General features: G+C 33.5%; 1 protein-coding gene across 1 annotated transcript in view; it reads left to right on the top strand.

Moving 5' to 3' along the window:
* Window positions 1-16,296, top strand: part of ANXA10 (annexin A10) — a 42,921-nt gene extending 26,625 nt beyond the window's left edge. Inside the window, exons 4-11 of the mRNA XM_019650576.1 lie at window positions 728-818; window positions 1,822-1,901; window positions 8,365-8,418; window positions 8,515-8,608; window positions 9,292-9,387; window positions 11,553-11,611; window positions 13,729-13,851; window positions 15,993-16,296. Of these exons, the coding sequence (XP_019506121.1) occupies window positions 728-818; window positions 1,822-1,901; window positions 8,365-8,418; window positions 8,515-8,608; window positions 9,292-9,387; window positions 11,553-11,611; window positions 13,729-13,851; window positions 15,993-16,061 (666 nt within the window). The 3' untranslated portion in view covers window positions 16,062-16,296. The remainder of the gene's footprint in view (window positions 1-727; window positions 819-1,821; window positions 1,902-8,364; window positions 8,419-8,514; window positions 8,609-9,291; window positions 9,388-11,552; window positions 11,612-13,728; window positions 13,852-15,992) is intronic.

Below are 16,296 nucleotides of genomic sequence, written 5' to 3'. Positions count from 1 at the left end.
ACATACATTTGCAAATCAGAATAGCCATTGTATAAAATTTACATGAATTTTAACTAATCGCTTATATTTAAAGTTGCCTAGGTCAGTTCCTACCTCTTGCAAAATTATGTGACTAAAAGCTATAAGAAAGTCGTATGTTACTGTTTAGACAAAACTGTGATATTTTGTCAATATCTGTTAGAATGGTAAGGATTTCTGAAGCTCCCCTGAAAAAGATGTTTGTCTTTAAAACCACTGTTAAAGAAGAATATATGCATATGGTTGTAAGAGACTACAGAAACTACGCAGTCTGAATGTTTAGGCAAGTGGTACAAAATTCTACATCTAGGGAGAGGCAGGGAGAGGTCCCTCAAACATCCTTGAGAAATTAGGAGACTCAGGTTGTAGTTTCAGCTTGCCAAACAATTGATAACTTAGCAGAAAAAAAAATCGGCTTTATAAGCATTGTTTAAACATCTGTTTTTCCACACTAGTTAGTAATGCGTATGCTGTTTTATTCTGAATGAAAGAATAGAGCTTCAGGTAATATTCTCTTCTCACCGTCCAACAGCTGGTAAATAGCAGAGCCAGAACTGAACTGGACCTATCTTGGTCCCAAACACACCTTCTTTCCCCTCTGCCACTTCTCAGAATTCCAGGAATGCTGTATCCCTTTAAGACAACATAAGGTGCACTATTATTCCCAATACAAATGCCTTTATATTTCTATCTTTCTCTGTCTTTCCAGGGGATGGGCACTGAAGAGAATTGCCTCATTGATATATTAGCTTCAAGAACAAATGGAGAAATTTTCCAGATGCGAGAAGCCTACTGTTTTCGTAAGAAAATATACATATGTACATATATCTTACACACATATAAACTTTATATTTTTCAAATAACACACAACATATTCCAGTTTATGTATTTTGATGAATTTTAATGACACTCTTATGTTTCAAATAGCACTCACTCAAGACCAATTAACTCACTAAGCAAAATATATGATTAAAAATAAAACAATTACCCACACAATCAATTAAGCAAAATTTCCAGGAAAATAACTACAAGTTTCTGTCTGGTGAATGTTTACAGTAAGATAGGCAAATGCCCAGCCCAGTGGTTCAGGGACCATTTTATCTCTTACCCAGGAGAGACCAGGTACATAGTCAAAATAAAGCAAAGTGTAATAATCAACGGAATCTACAAATATGGGAATGGCTTCAGTTCACATAAATTTCATAACACTATAATCTAACGCAAAATCAGATATTTACACATTTTAAAAATAGAAAGGTTAATTATTTTCATTTTTAAAAAGGCTTAATGCCGTAAGTTCCATTCCATCATGTATTATGTAACACTGAATGTCAAGAAAATGTTCCAGACAGTCAGCTATATTGCATTTGAACAAAAGTAGGACTTTCTCAAGGGGAATGAAGTAAGAACCTTCACTTAAAATATTAAAATGAGACAAAGCACTTGGAAAAAGCTCTGGGCTGAGCAGCTGTCTATGGAAATAGAATGCCTAATTCTGAATTTTGAGAATCAGAGAACGTAAAATGACTTCTAATGTTGTTTTTCAACTTTGGAATAAAGATAATACTTCTTAAGAAAACAGATCGGTACCTATGTTATTGTTAGGTGTAGGACTGCTTTGGTGAACTGTTTACTGGCTCCATCTGAGTAGAAGGTGGTAAAAGGCAAAGATATATCGCCAACTCATTACATTTCTTGTACTTTTCACTTGCAACTGGAGAAGTAGCATTAACTTATTCAAAGTACATTGCTAGGAGGTTCTATAATAAATCATACCTTTAACATGGATGTTTTCTTCTCCAGAATACAGCAGTAACCTTCAAGAGGACATTTACTCAGTGACTTCAGGACACTTCAGAGATACTCTCATGAACCTGATCCAGGTATGACACTCCAAAATTCACACCATTTTGCACTATTAAAAAAATATATGCATTTATTTTTTTTTAAAAAAGGACAGAATACTCCAGGTTATTCCATTTTAACTGTAAATTCTGTATAATAACATTTATTGAATATCAGCTAAATTCAAAGGATTATAATAGACACATGAGTTGGATATAGAGACAAATATGAGTAATACACCATCTCTGTTAGTGTTTTGCTCTCTTCCTCATTTGAAGTGGATTCACATGTCCAATCAAACATAGGAGGTGTGGTTTCCTGTAATGTGTGTTTAATGTGATTAAAAACTTCATACTCTACACATATTTTCTATGATTTAATTAAAGAATGGATAAATATATTAGCCAGAAGCCAAGTATTAACTCCCCCAGATTGAAGAGAGTAGCAATTTGTGCTGATTAGAGTCCTTCAAATTGTTTAATTGAAATAAGTGGCATAGTAGTAAGCAAATCCATTGAACTTTCCTTTAAAATTTCAAATTTTAAAAACAAAACCAAGAATCTGTTTTTATTGTGTTTGGTTTTGATTTGGTTTGATTTGGATTTGCATAATTTGGTTGCATAGTTCAAAAACTGCCCATATCACCAATTTCAATTAATTAAATTCTATTCTGAGCATTCTAATCTCTAGGATTATAACATTAGTTTATTATTCCAACTATTCTATTACTGCCACTGGCTTGACTATCAAAAAAAAAAAAACATAACCTGAGAGTAGTTTGGGTTTTTTATAGTCCAACTTGAAATTCTGTGTAAAGTGTAGAAATAAGCTTATTTTAATTTGTAAAAGAATTTGAAGTCGTTACAGGAAAAATGTTTTTAAAAAAGTATTGATATTTAAAATTAATCTCACTTAACATGCTAATTGAACATTTTCTAACTTTTAAAAGTCATGAGATTAATTTCAACTAAAACTTTCTCTATTTATAAAGGTCACTATTTTTAAATTTTCATATAATGATGCTATATAATATAAATTAAAATAGCACTTTCCAGTTGGAAATTCATGTTGGTACATGTATTACTCCTAATAGAGGAGTTAGGCAAATAGTCCCATTGTAAATCCATAAGCTGCATTCTATTAACACACAAATTTTTATTTTCTTAATATCCAAATAAAAACTTATTTAATTATTGAAGAAAATATGTTACCTGGTAGGGGGGAAAAATGTATGTATTTCATTAGGACTACTTTGCATTCTATTAGGACTGTGTCGCAATCCAGTTTCTCCTTCTGTCAAATTCTGCTTCTCCTCTCTCTTTCACATAAGTGTTGATCCCAAGCACATTCCATATAAACATGATGCATGCTGATCTCTAGCTCAGAGTCAGCTTCCTAGGGAAACCAACTGGCTGTATCCCTTCCTTGGAGAGATGAGGAAACTGAAGCCCAGAGAGGTTAAATGACTTGCCGAACATGACATATCTACTGAATGAGAGGGCTAATATAAAAATACACCTAATTACCCTATACCTCCATTGTTCAATTTCATTACTCCTACATCCAATTCCATTTGATTCCACTCCAGTTCTACTTCGTTTGGTACAAGGTCAATGACCAATACACAAATAACCTCTTGGAAACTCTGCACCTTTTTAAAGGTTGAGCTATAAACCACCTAAAAGTAACTGATATCCAAGAATCAAGATCACAGTGTATTTTTATAAAGCAAACATTCTTGTATTTCAGAAAAAAATAACACTTCTGAAAATTAAACATAAGAGAAAATAAATCAGAAAGGGAAGTAAATCAATGAACAATGTTTTCCCTTGATGTAATAGAGCAATCTATCTTATTCATAATTAGAGTTCCTTTTTCTTGAAATTAAACAACAATGCATTATTATTGATAGAGTCTATAGGTGAGCATGTGTATTTGTATATATAATACTATCTGTATGCACACACATATTTTAAAATAACACACAACAATTTATTTCATCACTGAGTTTCACCTAATTTGTATTATGACTTTACAGGATACAGTATAACTTCTTACATTCAATTTCTAGAGTGTGAACCTTAAGTGTGTATGTGTGTATATGCGCATGTGTGTGCTTAACCCTGAAATAGCTTTTCGGTGTAGTAAAAGTTTCCTTTCACAGAATATTAAAAATGAGGGTGAATAGAGACCTAGATTTTATTAGGAGCCAAGCAAAATTAATAAGGTTTACTTAAAGATTACATACTTATAAAGTTTCACAGTACATTTCTCTTAAAATTTAAAACACACTTTACGTGTATGAAATACACAGAAATATCATAGAAATTACTCATAATAGAAAATTGAAGTAAAAAGATTGTAAAAAGATACATCTTCATATAATCCCTTTTAATAAGTCTTTTTGAAAATCAAAAGTCCCATGAGAATTCATACTTCTTAGTAAAATGTGCAATTTATCTGAAATTTTTAAATATTTTGAAGATTTCCAATTGTCTCCTGACTTCTACATTAATGGTTCAGTTTGGAACTCCTGACTTAGGATTTGGATCAGTAAATTTAGAAGATTGGAAAAAAAGATATAAAGTTAAATTAGGTAATTGAAAAAACCCATCACTTCTCCGGGCCGCTGTCTGTGTTGTACACCATTTCAGAGAGAATCTGTCTAAACTTTTGGAATTCCTTCCTAAAGGGTTGTGAAACTTAAAACTTATGAGTTCCAACCACAAAACTGAGGGGTGCTACAACGTAACCAAATCTTGTCTACCCTTTACTTGGGATTATTATCTATCTATCTATCTATCTATCTATCTATCTATCTATCTATCTATCATCTATCTAATTTCTGTAACACAGCCAGGTATATACAAGTATCTACATATCGGCTTCTCTTGGCTCTGCTATAAGTCAGTTGTATGTCCTTGGATTTATCATTTAACCTTCTGTGATTCAGATTAGAGAGATTCACTCTGTAAATTAAAGGATGTGAACCCATTCTTCTCTCAATGCCCTCCCATTACAAATATTCTAGTTCTTCAATTGTCATAATTACATTCTCTACCTCCCTCTGCATGGTCACTTTCTGAATCAAAGGAAAGGCTGTTCATGGCTTTCATCTTTTTCACATCATGAAAATTAAGATACACCACTTTTTGTGAATTAATAGAGATTGAGGGAATTAGAGCACTGGGGCCTTAAGGTATTCATGAAGTGGAAAGTGTTGAAAATTACTGTCATATTTTCTGGGACAGAAGATCTTTCACTTAATCTATAAAGTATTTTCCTACAGGGCTATTTCTAATAAGGAAACAGCTCAGCCAGAACACATTCTTCTTGAAAACTAATGCCAATCATTAAACTGGCTTACAATATTTCCTGTGTTTTATTAAACTAGATTTACAGGAGATCTAATTATCTGTCAAATAATGAAAAATTAGTCACTTTGAGATTAATTAATCAATATGTGCAAATCATACTGGAGATGATAAATGTTTTCACAAAAAGAAAAATGGAAACTACCCAACTGGATGCTTCCTCCTCATCTTGGCTGTCAGGATTCTCCTTATGACAATTTCTCAGACTTGTACAGAAAGGCCTCTGAGGATGTTATTGCCAACAGCTCTCAGTGATCATCTGTAGTCTACTTACCTGCTCCAAATATTTTCAGCTAGATTTTAATTTCCTTAATTTCTTCTTGCCACATTTTTATTTTGCCAATTCTGTACTCATTTAAGCCATTTCTCTGGCATGTACATCAATTACACATGCCTTGCTGCTATTTTAGGCTTTTTATAAGCCAATTCAGCTAGATTCTGCCTTGGTGGAAAAAGCTAAATCACAAACATGCTTATTCACATTCTTTTAATTTACCAATCTGCTTTAAGTGCTCTTAGCAATTACGTACTTCACAACGAAGTAAATAGATGGACACCATTTCAAGCTAAATGTCAAAAAATCTTATTTTTCAAAAAAATTTCAGATGCACAGAACTGCAGATACTTCTTAAACAGTTTTCACAAACTTTGCAAGGGTACATGTTCACTTAGCTGTATAGTTTGATTGGAAACCACTAACAGGGAAAGCACTATAGATGCAGACAAGAATAAAACCAATATTGGGAAGTACTACAACTTCCCAATATTAAGAGATTGAAATGTAATAGGGAACCAGTACATAAGATTGAGAAGGACTAACCAATGAAGTAGAAAGAAACAAAAAGAGACTTCAGGATCCTGGAAGCCCAGTGATGAATGTATAGCAAGGATGAGAGAGTGATCAGCTGGTTCAAATCCTACCAATAGGTCAAACAAGATGAAGACTAAGAATTACAGTGATAAGCTTATGTTATAAAATAAATGGCATGTATCCATAGAAGACATAGGATATGAATTGCTTTCAGTCATTTGTTTCTTTAAATTAAAACCATAAGAGTGTGGCCAGAGAAGATTGTCTGAAAATAATGAGTTCTTTAGGCTAGGAGCATAGTAACCGAATCTTAGGGACAGAAATAGCACTGAAATCAAATAATCATCCTTTCTAACAATCAGATCTTGGGTAATTCACTTTATATATGTAAGCCAATGTATTTTTTTATCTTCAATGGGTAAAAATATACAACCACTAAGGTCCCTGCACATCAATACTTCTGTAATTTGAAAATAAAATAACACCCATAATCCTACCACTCAATAAAAGCATGTTCACTCTAAATGTTGTCTTTCACTCCTTGGTCATACTCGTATATATAATATATATACAGTTTTTAAAAGAATTCCATGTGTAAATTCTCAGTCACCTGATATTTTAAGCAAATGAAACAAAACAGAAGAAATATGTCTAATAGGCTTAAATCAACTTCCCCTTAGCTGTACACCCTTAGATGATACACAACTTCTGAGTTGTGGTTAAACTTATTTAATTTTCCAGGGCTACAAATTTAGTCACAAGAAAACATAGTTTATTTCTCTATTAATATATTGATCTTTCACATATGCTTCCAGCTTTTGATTAGGAAGGGGAAAAAGCCAATATTTAATCTAATATGGCAAATTTAATCTGTACACTATGTGGAACAGTCCATGTGAGAGTACATGGTCAATTTCATTTACAAGTTTATTGAGTTAAAAACTCAACTGTCAGATTTCTGGCCCTGCCCATTCCTTCTCTCTAAGAGGGCACTTGGTGGAGAGGTGTGTATATATGTGGTTTATGTGATGTCTTGGCAACAGGAGAATGATAGTATGCTCAGGTCTTTAAGATATTTTCTGCATCCTTGTGCATCATGGCTATGGAATGACAGCTCTAGGCAACTCTGGACATGTAACAATGAGGCATAGATGTCTAGGATATGAGCATTTTTCAGTGTCAGCTGTCAAACCATATGGCTAGTGAATTTATGATCCTTTTTCTGTCTCCATTTGGTCAGAGCCAAGTAACCTTTCATGATGGTTTAGCCTTACGTTTGTTCTCACTGGAGCTGAAGAATCCCCCTAAGGCCTAGCTGTGTCTCTCACACAGTTCCAGCCAATGTGGGCTACCTAGTAGCCCTTGGCTACTGAAACGATTTGTCCCTGCCATCATCATAAACAACTCCATCAGTCAAGCTCCCCAACTAGGTTCTCAGCTACCATACCAGTTCCTCTGTCAGAAGCAGATAAAAAATTGGGGGCCCATTTATGCTACTTAGGGATTGAGATTTACTCAAGAGAGTTATATTCAGAACTTCCCTCTGCCCAATCTTGCTTATTACTGAGTTCATTGCAGTAGGGGTATTTCCAATCTAAAAAGATGATAGGATCAGAAAGCACTTCATTTTCAATGTTGTCTAAACATAGTTTGATATATAAAGCCTACCCTCCAGATCTTGATATAAAGGAAAAGTTAAATAAACTGACCACATGTCTCTCCTACCTCTTTCTCCCCTCTTGTCCTCATAATCCTTGGGGACCAGAGGGTCTTGCATTGGTTAGCTACCCTTCTACTGTTTCAATGGACATTTCTTAGGTCAATTTGGCCATGTCTGTTCTTTCTATGATAAAGGAATGGGGGTAAAACAAATTTACAAAATATAATCATTCCACAAAATCTGGATTTCATGATTTTAGTTTTGCATATATGCTATTTTATGTCACAGACTGAATGTTAATCATTCGTTCTGTCTGCATTTTTACTCTAATAATGTTAAATCTTATCTCTACTACTCACAACCAGGCAGTGGATGGGAGAGAAGATACTACACAGAGATTTGGAAAAGTGAAAAAACATTTCAACATCTTGAAGTAATACCACTGCTGCTAAGAAAAAATAAAAAGAACCCACATTAAAAAAAAAGACATTTCATAAAGTATCCAATATATGTAGACTAACTCAATAATAGTAAATGATAGAACTTTCTTAGGAATTACCAATGTGTTTGGTGGTTCAAAGACTTTTGTCCCAATACTTCTATATGGGTTGTCAGTTAAGAACAGTTACAAAGGGAAATCTGTGCTTATTTTACAGGGAACCAGAGAGGAAGGATATGCAGACCCTGCTATGGCTGCTCAGGATGCAATGGTAACTAGAACCAGCTCTCAAAATGACTGTAGAGAACGTTTATTAAACTGGCCTAGGATGGTCATGGTGCTACCTCCTGCATGTATGATGTTTCAGGTCCTGTGGGAAGCCTGTCAACAGAAGACAGGGGAACACAAAACCATGCTGCAAATGATCCTGTGTAACAAGAGTTATCAACAGCTGTGGCTGGGTAATTATTCATCAGGTTTCTTTTCAGATACTTAGCTGATTATATAATAAAAAGTAAGTAGTTAACTGGAAAAAAATAGGGGTGGAAGGAATATTACATATAAATAGAGGAAAGCCAATTATTTCAAAGTTACTAATTTTGAATTATGTTTATACAGGCATGCCTCTCATCTAATGACATTATTAAGGAATAAAGTTTCCCTATAATTTTTTTCCAATAACTGAATTATATAACATTTAAATACTGAACCTTTTAAAACTATCTGTTTTTGATGGAGAACTTAAATATATTAGCTATTTACTGTTGGGCATATTTTTTATTGTCTTGAGAAGAATATAGTGAAAATAGCTTAATCAGTCCATAATGAATCAAGATCACTATTATTGACATTACAATTTATGTGAAGCTGCCTTGTTGGTCTTAGATATATGCTCATATTAGTTTGTACTTTGATTTTCTCCATACTGCTGTACCTTTCTGTTTCTCTTATTTTTTAAATTCTTTTTTCTACCTATATAAAACACATAGAAATTTATAAAAATTTTTTTACAGATAGCCTACTTCAACCCAACCCCACCCCATACTTTATTTACCTTCACTCTGTACAGCGATCTGATCAATATTTATATTTTAAATTTATAATATTTACAAAATTTCCATTGAATTATATCAATTTGTTAAAGTTTTCCAGGAATTTCAAAATATTTCTGGGCAAGACATAGTAGATGCCATCAATGAATGTTATGATGGATACTTTCAAGAGCTGCTCGTTGCAATAGGTAAGTAATAAGTTATTTGGTGAACAGCAGACCTTTTATTGGACAACAAATGCTGATCACAGACATTGTCTCTGATTATATTAAAGATGCCTGAGTAAGCTCTTGATTGAGTTACTTCCTCCTGAATTTAATTATTTAGAAAAGATATTAACTCTATAGAGGAAATGCACACGAGCCACTGATACAATGCATTAAACTGGCAACCAACCGATAACTTTAATGAACTAACACCCTTCCCTAATAGCTGGTTCTACTTGCATACTAGAAAACACTGGATTCTCAGATGCTCTCTCTCAGGTAATTGGGATCTAACACCTTTAAATTCATTTTATATATACCGACTTCTATTCCCATGTTGAAGAGCAGATGAATGCCAGCACTATGGGTTCCTTTTCTCCACAAGGAAAATAGTTTCACCATCTCTAATAAATTTGCCTTTAGGGCTAGGTCCTACCATATAAATAAATACATAAATAAATAAATAAATAAATAAATAAGATTTACCAAGTTGTTACTTTAGTCATAATTTCTGCAGGCTATTGTGAGAGAAGTGTATTCTTCCTAATTAAGACAAAAGTATTCCTCCATAAAGGGGAAAACAGTGGTAGCTATCCACAAAAACTACTGTTAAACTACCCATGCTTTTTGCCTGTGCTGTGCTCTGACTTGACAGCTTACATTGCAGGGAGTACAAATGAGGGGTCATTGTGAAATATCCCCTTGTAGGCACGCATCAAATAATCACTCAAAAATTTGTTGAATAAGTGCACATTGTGATTTTTCTAGTTCCAGAATGACACAAACCCACAGGGGCATGGGAGCGGAGAGATAACAGAATTTTTGTAGTTTATTTTGTAAAAGAGTTTTAACCTAGGACTCCATAAAAAGGGGTTGGTGGGCTCTATGAAATCCCTAAAATAGTATACAAAATATAAATATTTGTGTCTTTTTCTGAGAATATGGTGCATATATTTCGGCAAATTCTCAATATAATTTAATAATAATAATACACATCAAAACTCCTCATTTTCAAGATGCAGCCTTGGAGGTTAAGTGGCTACTCCAAAGTCTATCAACTAATTAATTAGCAACCAAGTTATGACTAGCACTCATGTCATCTGAATCTCAAGATTGCTCTCTTTCCACAGTAGACCATGGCCACAAAGAAAGCCATGGGCAAGAGAAAGAATTAGTGGACATCAGAAATACCAGAAAACAATTTAGCTGATTTGTTCATTCATTCAATAAACACTTATTATTTACTATTCTGGTAATTGATTTAGGCACTGCAGATGGGACAGTAAAACAACAACAACAAAAACAACAGCGGGAGTCCTTATCCTTAAGGCACTTACCTTCTAGCAGCAACTCAAGAGTGCCTATGGGGTTCATAGTTATAAATAAAAGGAAAAGATGAAGGCATGGTCTCACCATCTGAAATAATCACTTGAACTACAGACAAAACACTGTTATGATGATTTTATTTTCGCCTAGAAGTTAGAGCCTATATACATTACTCATTCATTCATTTATTTACTTATTTAAATAAACATTATTGAATGTCTACAATCACCAACTGACCTTCATCAAGGATAACTATTGACGAGGCTCCAGGCTGCTCTAATGCTATAGGTTTTGATTAGATGACTTCTAACCCAGGGACAGGCCAGTTAAGGTCCAAAAAATTTCTCCTTAAGAAACCTCAGGTTTACTCACAAGTCTACAAAGGACTAAAAATAGTGTTTGGGAAGATAAACCATTTACTCAGGACTATGTCACATTGAATCCTACAATAATAAAAATCTATAATAGTGTTGATAACCTGGGTCTCTTTGAAGCTCTACTTAATTTTCAAATAAAGAGCACACAGTTTTCTTCATTAGGCTCTACAAAGGAACTAAGAGAGGTCCAAGAGGTAGAGATAAATGAAACTCTTAATGAAACATTTTAGTAGTGTTGTTTTGTATCTTTCTATAACTTATGATTTTACTACTGTTCTAAACGTTAAAATTTTAATAAATGGACAATGAAGGGATCCCACTTAGAACTCACAAAGTATCACTTTTTTAGAATTGTAACAGAAAAAACAATAAGTTTCTTTGTTTCTCAAATTTTGAAGAAAATATATGTCATTCAAACATTCTTCTATTCTGATTATTTTCTAGTTCTCTGTATTCGAGACAAACCAGCCTATTTTGCTTATAGACTGTACAGTGCAATCCATGTAAGTATGGCCCACATATTTTTAAAATTTCTCCAGAAATCATGTCTACTCTAAGGATTAGTTTTACTTCCATTACTTAAATATTTTCATTTTTTGCACTTGTATGTAAATGTGCATTTAAAAGAAAATATGCTCAAGTGTTATACACCAAAATGAGACTCATCAAATAAAAATAATGTTCTGCTTTCTATATTAAATCGAGGTCACAAAGAAGTATGATTCCTTGGGGCCTATCTCTCCCACGTGCTTTAGTGTTTCTTAGCAACTGAAGAAACTGGTAAAATCCAAATGCTTTTCTATCTTGCCAAAGACTCCACCTCATACTCATGCAAGTACAAAACATGGCATCAAGCAAAAAAATGTCAAAACATTACAAACTCTCAGTAAGAAATCGCTCCATTCCTGCAGTTTTACAACACAAAATAATGTCAGTGGTTATTTTTAAATATAAAGAATTATTTTAAAAATAATACTTAAAAAGAGATATATAGACAACAATAAACTCTAAAGCTATTTTTGTAACTAAATCAGAATATTTTTCGTAGTTTAGTGTGGTAATCTATCTTACATCCTTTGGTACATTCATTTTTAAAGAAATAAACACTTAAATGCCTAAGACAATTCACACCTTATCCATAATATACACAAAACATGTTGAGAAAAAGGAAATGTCTGATACAAATCATTATACATATGTGATAGCCTTGAAAACTCAATGAAAATTATTTTAAAAATTTCACTAATACAGTAATTTTCATCATCAGGGTGTTTTATCTGCAAAGAAATTTTTACAAACTTTGTAAAAGTAGCCAGCATACTCAGATAGTATGTAATTATCAAGAACACTTCTATTATATATGTTGTGTAAAGAGTATTTTTTTAATATGTACAAGAACCTATGTATCCTGAGAACACAGGAGGGAGATCAACACTCATCATCCACTGTTTCTCTTTTATTGTATCTCCAAGCAGAAAAAGTTGATTTAATCAAAAAATTGTTTAAAACATTGTATTGGGCATGCTGCTTCATGATTTCAAAAGTTTTTTCTCCAACAACAGAATACAGCTTCCCTTGTGAGTGACCATGGGGAAAACGATCACAATTACTCTGGTTCCAATTATGCCAAGTGAGGGCTATTTATTCTAATAAGTAAACATTGTACCCCTGTTGTGTGTGTTACAATGCAAGAAGGAAGGTGTGTGTGCTCACAAATGGTTTGGAGGTAAAGAGAAGGATTGCATATTTAAGTCATCAAGCTTTTGATATATGAGGCCTTCAAATGTAAAATATCGGTGGTGTTTTCATCACCTCTAACCATAGAAAATCTCCATGTTTTTCTCCAGTGGACTGTAAGTGAATGATATGCAACTTAAATATAGAAACTTGGGTAGATTGTTCATTTGAATCACCTCAAATAATGGAAAGCTTGTTAGTGAGTCTGCACACAAATACTCAGACATCAAATGTTAGTTTATCTTTACTGGCCACTGGATGTCAGCATTACTCCACCAGAAAAGATGATTTGCAATTTATTCGTTAAGCAGTATTCTTTCTAGAACTAGTAAACAGAAATCATTGTAAATTTTTTCAGTATTTGAGTTTAAACCAGCAAATATTTCAAGTATTTGGAATTTTTACAATCTTCAATAATAAACACGATAAAATAAAAATGTGATTGTTGTCTTAGATATGTCAGCATTCATCTAACAGAGTTCAGAATCCCCTCCTACTCCCCCACTCCTCCCCCTAACCTCCCCCCACACACACACACATGAAGAACTTCTTATGGAAGAAGGGGCAACTATTGCAGAATCAGGGTGAAAGAAACGATGATAAGGGCTAGCAGCAAGGCAGCGACACTGGAAATAGAGATTACAGAGCACTGAAGAAGTAAAAGAGGTAAAATATTGCATTGTATGTACACAGTAAGAGAAGGGAAGACAGAGGTGACTCTCAGAACCTGACGTGGGCGCCCCGCTGATGGCGACGCCAGTGTGTGAGGGATACAGGAGGAAGAGTAAATTGCTACAGAGAAGGGATGAGACTATTTTATACAGATGAACTGTAAGGCATGGCTTTCTCATTTTTGTCTTCTTCCCTTTTCTGTATATTTTAGGACTTTGGTTTCCATAATAAAACTGTAATCAGGATTCTAATTGCCAGAAGTGAAATAGACCTGATGACCATAAGGAAACGATACAAAGAGAGATATGGAAAATCCCTATTTCATGATATCAAAGTAAGTCTCCCACACATGATTTAGTTGGGCCCACAGTCTGTTGTTTTTGAAACTGAAATAAGAGCTTTAATGTAAATAACTTCATGTTAGAATCTAAAACATCAAATATTCTGATGAGGGTAATAATCTCCTTCAGTACATCAGTCAGCCGTCAGGGCATCAACAGTGCTAACCAGAAATCCCTTGGGGTCAGTGACAGAACTTATTCCTCTTTCCTGTGTTTTAAGCAAAAATCATTGACATATTCATGTAAACCATTCATCCCCTAGTTGAATAATTGGGCTTTACAAGCTAAATTCCCAAGTATGATCAACATTGAGAAAAACGCGTTTGTTTTTTTTTTCTTTTTTTAGCTGAGCCATCCCGCCACCTGTTGGCAGCTCACGGCTNCTCAGCTCGGGCTGACTCGAACCGCTGTTGCTCAGAGCTCAAACTCTTGAGCGAGCTCTTAACCAACTGAGCCACTCAGCCGGCCCTGAGAAAAACGCGTTTTGCTAAAAGGCCACCTTAATTGTGAAGAGGCTTCTTAGATCAGTTCACCTGTCCTCTTATATAGTCATAAAAGGCGGGGTAGCCAGTCAAACCCCATGAATGGTAATTTGGATGAAGTTAACATTGATAGTTATCTAAAATTCTATATATCCCTTTAGCCCTTGGAGGGCAAAGAACAATAATTCAGAAGTAAACAAGCCAGATTCAACATTCCGATATGTCTAAACGTTACCCTGGATTTTGACAAAACCTAGCAAAGAATTATCAGACTATATAGAATCACCTGTGAAAATGCTTGATCCCTTTTACAAAAAAAAAAAATTATAAAGAATTTCAAGATGGTACCAGCACAGTATTAAAGCAAACACGGGGCCCTGAAACTATTTTATATCTCAATTTCTATTTCTCACGTACCTATGCTATTACCTTATTCACATTATTTTTCATTGAGATTTTCAATTGCACAAACAGGTTTTTAGTTTATGGAAAGAGTGATCCAGAAGCAACTTGACAACCTAAAGACCAAGAGACCACAAAACCCAGAAAACCTTGTAGGCCTTTGGGTAGCCAAAGAGATTTCTAAAAGGAAGACTTAGTTGATGGACCACTTAGCTAAGAGAAGTCTTACTCCTGTTTCTTTGATAAAACTCTCCTTACATCCACCTTCAAAACCCTAAACTTTTAGTGGTGATAAATATTTCTCATTGAGAAATGTGTGTCATTACTCATTTTCTAAATCAATAAACTAATTGTAGTACAATTACTGCAAATAATCACAGCCACCTCAAAATCTAATATTTACCTATTAATGCAACTTTATTTTGTGAATTTAAATAAATTATAATTACATGACTTTATATAAGAGAACATTAATATGATAGTTGATTTTTAACAAAGATAGGCTTTAGAATTCCATTTACTTATTACTATCATTGTTTTGAAAAACTTAGTAACTATAGGAGACCACAAAAAAAGGAAAAATTACCCTAATTCTCCAGCACAGATAACCAGTAATAAAATTTGTCATAGGTGCTTTCTGTACTTTTGAAAAATAAATATGAACATTAATATGTTTTACTACTTAAAGGAATATTTTTATTGTATGTTATAAGGTACATAAACTACCCACTTATTATATATTGCTTTTTAATTTTTCACTATTATACATAATATTATGGTGTATATTTTTAAGCATAAATCTTTATGCTCATCAGTCATTGATAATTATTTCCTTAGGATATGTTTCTTAAAGTAGAATTACTGCATTAATTAGTATAAACATTTTTGTCTCTTTAAGACATATTGTCAATCTGTGTTCCAGGCACTACATTGATTATAGCAATAATATTAGTACACCTTTCTAAAGTTGAGGAGATTTCATTCTACTGCAAGTTATTCCTCTTATAAATACACATTAGAGTTTAATCAACTTTATATAATCCCCATTCTATTGGCTATAATGATGGTATTATTTTTCAATAACTTCCCCTGGGAATAGTTCTCAGGACATATTAAATCTTTAGATGAAAAAGTAAATAATTTTGGAAAAACTAATAGCCCATGGGTGTTTCATGCTGTAATTCAGAGAAATTATGGTTCTTTTTAGAAATACTATGACATTTTATTTCGAATATATTTTTTCTTTCCAGAATTTTGCTTCGGGGCATTATGAGAAAGCTCTGCTTGCCATCTGTGCTGGGGATGCTGAAGACTACTAAAGCAAGGAAAGGCGTTGGAGGACTGTGCACTCCTCTGCATAGACATGTCAAAATTTAGATTTTGTCATAAATTTGCATTGGTAGTAGCCTTGTAACAAAACAACAGAATCATATTTCCTCTTCTATCTTTAAAATTATTCTAAGCCAAAGACAACTCTATTAATAAATTTATGAGACTGGACTTTCACTTAATATCTAAATCAATAATTCATTAAATTGTGTTTAATGGAATCAT

Source organism: Hipposideros armiger, unplaced genomic scaffold, assembly GCF_001890085.2.
Source record: "Hipposideros armiger isolate ML-2016 unplaced genomic scaffold, ASM189008v1 scaffold_142, whole genome shotgun sequence".
NCBI lineage: Eukaryota > Metazoa > Chordata > Mammalia > Chiroptera > Hipposideridae > Hipposideros > Hipposideros armiger.
The sequence above is the reverse complement of the archived record's forward strand: the minus strand, read 5'-3'. Positions and strand labels throughout refer to the sequence as shown.